We start from the raw sequence: 6000 nt of genomic DNA, 5'->3' as shown, positions 1-6000 counted from the left end.
CCTTCCCTTCCCTTCCCTTCCCTTCCCTTCCCTTCCCTTCCCTTCCCTTCCCTTCCCTTCCCTTCCCTTCCCTTCCCTTCCCTTCCCTTCCCTTCCCTTCCCTTCCCTTCCCTTCCCTTCCCTTCCCTTCCCTTCCCTTCCCTTCCCTTCCCTTCCCTTCCCTTCCCTTCCCTTCCCTTCCCTTCCCTTCCCTTCCCTTCCCTTCCCTTCCCTTCCCTTCCCTTCCCTTCCCTTCCCTTCCCTTCCCTTCCCTTCCCTTCCCTTCCCTTCCCTTCCCTTCCCTTCCCTTCCCTTCCCTTCCCTTCCCTTCCCTTCCCTTCCCTTCCCTTCCCTTCCCTTCCTTCCCTTCCCTTCCCTTCCCTTCCCTTCCCTTCCCTTCCCTTCCCCCTTCCCTTCCCTTCCCTTCCCTTCCCTTCCCTTCCCTTCCCTTCCCTCCCCCCCTCCCCTCCCCTCCCCTCCCCTCCCCTCCCCAACCCTCCCCTCCCCTCCCCTCCCCTCCCCTCCCCTCCCCTCCCCTCCCCTCCCCTCCCCTCCCCTCCCCTCCCCTCCCCTCCCCTCCCCTCCCCTCCCCTCCCCTCCCCTCCCCTCCCCTCCCCTCCCCTCCCCTCCCCTCCCCTCCCCTCCCCTCCCCTCCCCTCCCCTCCCCTCCCCTCCCCTCCCCTCCCCTCCCCTCCCCTCCCCTCCCCTCCCCTCCCCTCCCCTCCCCTCCCCTCCCCTCCCCTCCCCTCCCCTCCCCTCCCCTTCCCTTCCCTTCCCTTCCCTCCCCTCCCCTCCCCTCCCCTCCCCTCCCCCCCTCCCCTCCCCTCCCCTCCCCTCCCCTCCCCTCCCCTCCCCTCCCCTCCCTCCCCTTCCCTTCCCTTCCCTTCCCCCTTCCCTTCCCTTCCCTTCCCTTCCTTCCCTTCCCTTCCCTTCCCTTCCCTTCCCTTCCCTTCCCTTCCCTTCCCTTCCCTTCCCTTCCCTTCCCTTCCCTTCCCTTCCCTTCCCTTCCCTTCCCTTCCCTTCCCTTCCCTTCCCTTCCCTTCCCTTCCCTTCCCTTCCCCCTTCCCTTCCCTTCCCTTCCCTTCCCTTCCCTTCCCTTCCCTTCCCTTCCCTTCCCTTCCCTTCCCTTCCCTTCCCTTCCCTTCCCTTCCCTTCCCTTCCCTTCCCTTCCCTTCCCTTCCCTTCCCTTCCCTTCCCTTCCCTTCCCTTCCCTTCCCTTCCCTTCCCTTCCCTTCCCTTCCCTCCCCTTCCCTCCCCTTCCCTCCCCTTCCCTCCCCTTCCCTTCCCTCCCCTTTCCCCTCCCCTTTCCCCTCCCCTTTCCCCTCCCCTTTCCCCCTTTCCCCTTCCTTTCCATTTCCTTCTTTTCTTTTTTTAAATGTTTTTATAAAAACATTTTTTATTGTCTCTGACAGTAATAAATAGATTGAGCTCCACTAGGGTCTGGCCTTTCTAATTTTGTCCTTGCACAGCCTAACAACATTTAGGACACAGCTTCTGACAAAATGACAGCATAAATGAGAAGCACAGAAAAGGTGGAATCTGGCAGCCTTCCATCCACTAGCCTTCTGTGAGTCTGTGCTGCAATTCCATTCAACTAGTTACTCCTCTACTGTCCACAATATCCAGTAACTCCTCATTGATGCTATCTTGTGAGAGACAGCACGATCAGGGTGAGACATCTGCCTGCAGATATTAACAGCTGAAAGACTGGAGCATCTGTCCAGGAGAACTCTGAGAAAATGCAGGATTTTACCTACAGAACCTCTTGACATTTACAAGGAGAAGAGCGTGGTCCTGCACCAGAGGAAGAGGAACCCCACACATCAGGGCAGACTGGGACCCTGCTGAGTGAGCAGTGCCCAGGAGGAGGAGGGCCTGGGCACCACGAGGGATGCCATATGAGCAGTGGTGCTGCTCACCAGGAATCAGGCCAGCTTCCTACAGAGCTGCCTTATGAGGAGCATGACCACCAAGAAAATCTGAGTTATCAGACAGCTGAGATCTGGTGTGACACCACTTGCACATGGGTGTCCCATTGTGTAGCTCCTTATTTAGGAGAGATGCAGCACAGTGCCCAGAGAGGTTCTGCCAAGTTGGGGTTCAGGGCCTAAAGCACCTGCCTTTTGTTGAGAGGATGATGGACCTGGGTTTCTTTTGCTCAGTGGCATGGAGGCTCCAAGCAGAGCAAAAGTATCCTGAGACTGCCTGGTGGTTTTGGATATGCTGTAGCATGGAAAAAGAAAAGGAAAAGAGCATGAGACAGAAATAATGCCAGAAAGTTGATTTCAGGATGTTGAGACTAGACATGAAGAGAAAGAAATCTCCACCTCTGGCTACCCCAGGAAGAGCCCTGAGAGAGGTGTGAAGGGAAAGGATCTCCTTTCCCAGGGACCAAGGGTCAAGGCCTGGCCCTTGTGCTTGGTGAAACACATCCAGTTTTCCTACACATCAGTGACACCTTCACATTGCCTTTGTCTACTTGTCCTCACTGCCTCCAATGTTCTGCTCTAACGAGCTCCAAGGGAAGCTGTCAGTGCTGGCCCTCAGGGGGACACTGCAGGAAACTTGCATCACACTTGGACTTCTTGAGAGATTTCTTCAATTGTCTCTCAGTGCCTGAGATTTTTTGGGCTCATCACCAAAGCCACCAGAGGGGTGATTACAATGCCTTGGGTTGGGCCTCCGCTGCTGAGCTGGGCCGGGCTCGTGGGACAGAGAGAGCTCCTGGCAAGAGGGCCCTGGTGCAGAGAGACAGCTCTGCCCAGGAGCAGCTCCTCTGCAAAGCACAGCAGGGCTGGGGTCTCTAACCACAGGTGGCACGGGGAGAGGAGAGAAGGAGAGAAGGGTTGGAGGCAGTTGAGAGTGGGAGGATGCTGCGACCTGACTAGAGGAGAAATCTGCACAGCCCTTGACAAGGTAAGTCTCTGGCTGCAGGGCCATGCAGCTGCAATTCCTGGAAGGGTCTCCTTCTGGTTCTTGTTTCTGAGAAGGCAGTGGGCAATGGAGTAGGCTTTGAGGCTCCTGCTGGATGGCTCTGCGAGGTGAGGAAGTCTGACAGAAGCCCCTTGGAGTGCCCTAAGCCAGGTGCCCCTTGTCAGCCCAGAACACCCTGCCCTGGCTGGCCATGCTGGGCTCTCTATCAGCCTCCCTGTAGCTCCTGCAGCCATGGAGGTGCCCCTTGGCAGTGCCCTGTTGGTGGCAGGGTGCTGCAGGGCAGCACTGAGCACAGCCGCGAGGGATGGCGTCTGTGAGCACGGGCAGGGGGAAAGAAAAGGTGGGCGCAGAGCAGCAGCTCCCGGCAGGGACAGGTGCAGGCAGCAGAGAGAGGGGCAGGTGGCCAGAAGGAGCCGTTGCCAGAGACACATGGCAGGGGGCTTCGGGCACCTCGCGGCCATGCCCTGCATTGCAGACACCTTCCCCTGGAGCAGCTCCTCCCTGGCCTCCTCTGCCCCTGCAGCCCATGGGCTGTGGGGCAGGCATGGCCAGCACAGCAGGCAGAGTCCAGACTTGTGTTTGTAGGACCAGAGTGGCCAACCCTCCTCCAGACACTGCAGGGGTGCAGCTGGGATGCTGGGACATCCCAGCTTTCAAATATTCAGCTGTCTGAGGGGCATCCTCCTGGGCTGCAGGCTGCTCTCCAGCAGAATGCAGCCCTCTCATGGCATCCTTGTGTTATCCAGGTGCCCCAAGAAGAAGACACCTCCTTGCAAAGGCCATGTCCGTGCTGCTGAATGGTTGTCTGTGGGCAGCTGGAGTGAAGCCTCTGCAATCCTGGCTAGGAGGGATGAGCTGAGATCCCTGTCCGTCACCTGCAGACAAGGTGAGGATTCTGTCCATCTGCACTTCTACTGCAGCTTCTGTGATCTCACCTGTCTCTACTTTCTTCTTAGAGAAATCCCTGAGCATGTTCGTCGTCCTAAGCATTACAGGGGTGACTACTAGAAAACAAAGTAAAGAAAATTCTGCAGAAAAAAAAAGATAGTTGCAGAAAGGTTCTCCTGCAAAGAGAGAAGCTCAGGCTGGGGGGTGCTCTAAGAATTGCAATAGGTTTTCCTCAGAGAAGTCTGTTCTAACTTTGTTCTGCCTTCTTCTCTTCAGCAGACAACTGTGTCCAGAGTCAGCAAATGCCCAACAGCAGCTCTGTGAGCGAGTTCCTCCTGCTGGCATTCACAGACACACGGGAACTGCAGCTCCTGAACTTTGGGCTCTTCCTGGGCATCTACCTGGCTGCCCTCCTGGGCAACGGCCTCATCCTCACCGCCGTAGCCTGCGACCACCGCCTCCACACCCCCATGTACTTCTTCCTCCTCAACCTCGCCCTCCTCGACCTGGGATGCATCTCCACCACTCTCCCCAAAGCCATGGCCAATTCTCTCTGGGATACCAGGGCCATCTCCTACGAAGGGTGTGCTGCCCAAGTACTGTTTTTAGTCTTCTTTTTTGATGCAGAATTTTCCCTTCTCACCGTCATGGCCTACGACCGCTACATTGCCATCTGCAAACCGCTGCACTATGGGAGCCTCCTGGGCAGCAGAGCTTGTGCCAAGATGGCAGCAGCTGCCTGGGCCAGTGGCTTTCTCACTGCTGTCCTGCACACGGCCAATACATTTTCAGTGCCCCTCTGCCAAGGCAATGCTGTGGACCAGTTCTTCTGTGAAATCCCCCAGATCCTCAAGCTCTCCTGCTCAGATGCCTACCTCAGGGAAATTGGGGCACTTGTGTTTAGTGTTTCTTTATTATTTGGTTGTCTTGTTTTCATTCTTGTTTCTTATGTGCATATCTTCAGGACTGTGCTGAGGATGCCCTCTGAGCAGGGTTGGTACAAAGCCTTTTCCATGTGCCTACCACACCTAGCCCTTGTCACCCTGTTTGTCAGTACTGGGATGTTTGCCTACCTGAAGCCTCCCTCCATCTCTTCTCCCACCCTGGACGTGGTAGTGTCATTTCTGTACTCCATGGTGCCTCCAGCAGTGAATCCCCTCATCTATAGCATGAGGAACCAGGAGCTCAAGGATGCAGTGGGGAAACTATTTGGATACTTGCTTCTTCATCACAAATAATGTGCCTATTATACTAATGGGACTCACAGGCTTTCTGGAAAACTCTTAAAATGGTTTGTTCTAATTAGTTTTCTTTATTATTATTTCCTACCTGTTAATATTTTATTTTTATTTTTCAGTAAGTCATTTAACATACATTTAGAATTTATATTCCTGTGTAAATAAAGAAAGTAACAATGCCATGAGAAATTCATTGGTCTCAGCTGCCATCCATTCCCATCTCCTCTGGAGCTGGGGGAGCAGCCCCAGCATGCAGGAGGGGCTCAGGGCCAAGAGACCAGCTGCCACATGGAGGAGCAGCCCCGGTGGCCCTCGGGGCTGCCCCTCACTGCCCGCTGGGCTCTGCCTCTCTGCTGCCTTCGGGTCAGGGCTGCTGCTTCCCTGGAGCCATGGCCATGGCCAGCAGTAGGATGTGGTCTTTACACTGCTACTCTCTGTTTACATCTATGCTCTCCTCTTGTGCCCTTGCATTTCTCTTAGCTGTCAAATTTCCTGTACCTTGGTGACAGTCCTATTGTCTCTACTGAGGCATTTCTGCCACATCTCTGCGCACCTCTTCCAAAGCTGGTGTCAGGAATACACCCAATGAGCTGCTCCCTGGACAGACCTCTTGCTTTACTGGGCTTCACCAGGGATCAGAGCCCCAAAGTGATCAGTGAAGGGCCGAGGGCTGGACTGGGAGCTGCCTTCTTGGTTGCACATGGATGAGCGAACAGTAACTGGCCTTTGACTTACCTGCCTGGGACTCTTTCCCAGATTCTGGGGCTGATGGTGAACGGCATCCTGGAGAGGAATCTGGAGCTGCTCTGTGCCTGGGCCAGGACTCCCCTGCACGGGGCTGGCACTGTGGGGCAGAGGCGCTCTATACTGGGGATCTCCCAGGCTTGAGACCAGGGGTCCTGCACTTTCACTGCTGTCTTATTCTTCCTCTAAAGGCATAGGTTAGAGAAGAGCAAAAGTA

The 6000-nt window shown here is 55.7% G+C and overlaps 1 protein-coding gene across 1 annotated transcript in view; it reads left to right on the top strand.

Moving 5' to 3' along the window:
- The first annotated feature begins 4103 nt into the window (after positions 1–4103).
- Positions 4104–6000, top strand: part of LOC136787536 (olfactory receptor 14A16-like) — a 30293-nt gene continuing 28396 nt past the window's right edge. Inside the window, exon 1 of the mRNA XM_066984846.1 lies at positions 4104–4997. Coding sequence (XP_066840947.1) covers positions 4104–4997 — 894 coding nt within the window. The remainder of the gene's footprint in view (positions 4998–6000) is intronic.

Source organism: Anser cygnoides, chromosome 29, assembly GCF_040182565.1.
Source record: "Anser cygnoides isolate HZ-2024a breed goose chromosome 29, Taihu_goose_T2T_genome, whole genome shotgun sequence".
Lineage (NCBI taxonomy): Eukaryota > Metazoa > Chordata > Aves > Anseriformes > Anatidae > Anser > Anser cygnoides.
The sequence above is the reverse complement of the archived record's forward strand: the minus strand, read 5'-3'. Positions and strand labels throughout refer to the sequence as shown.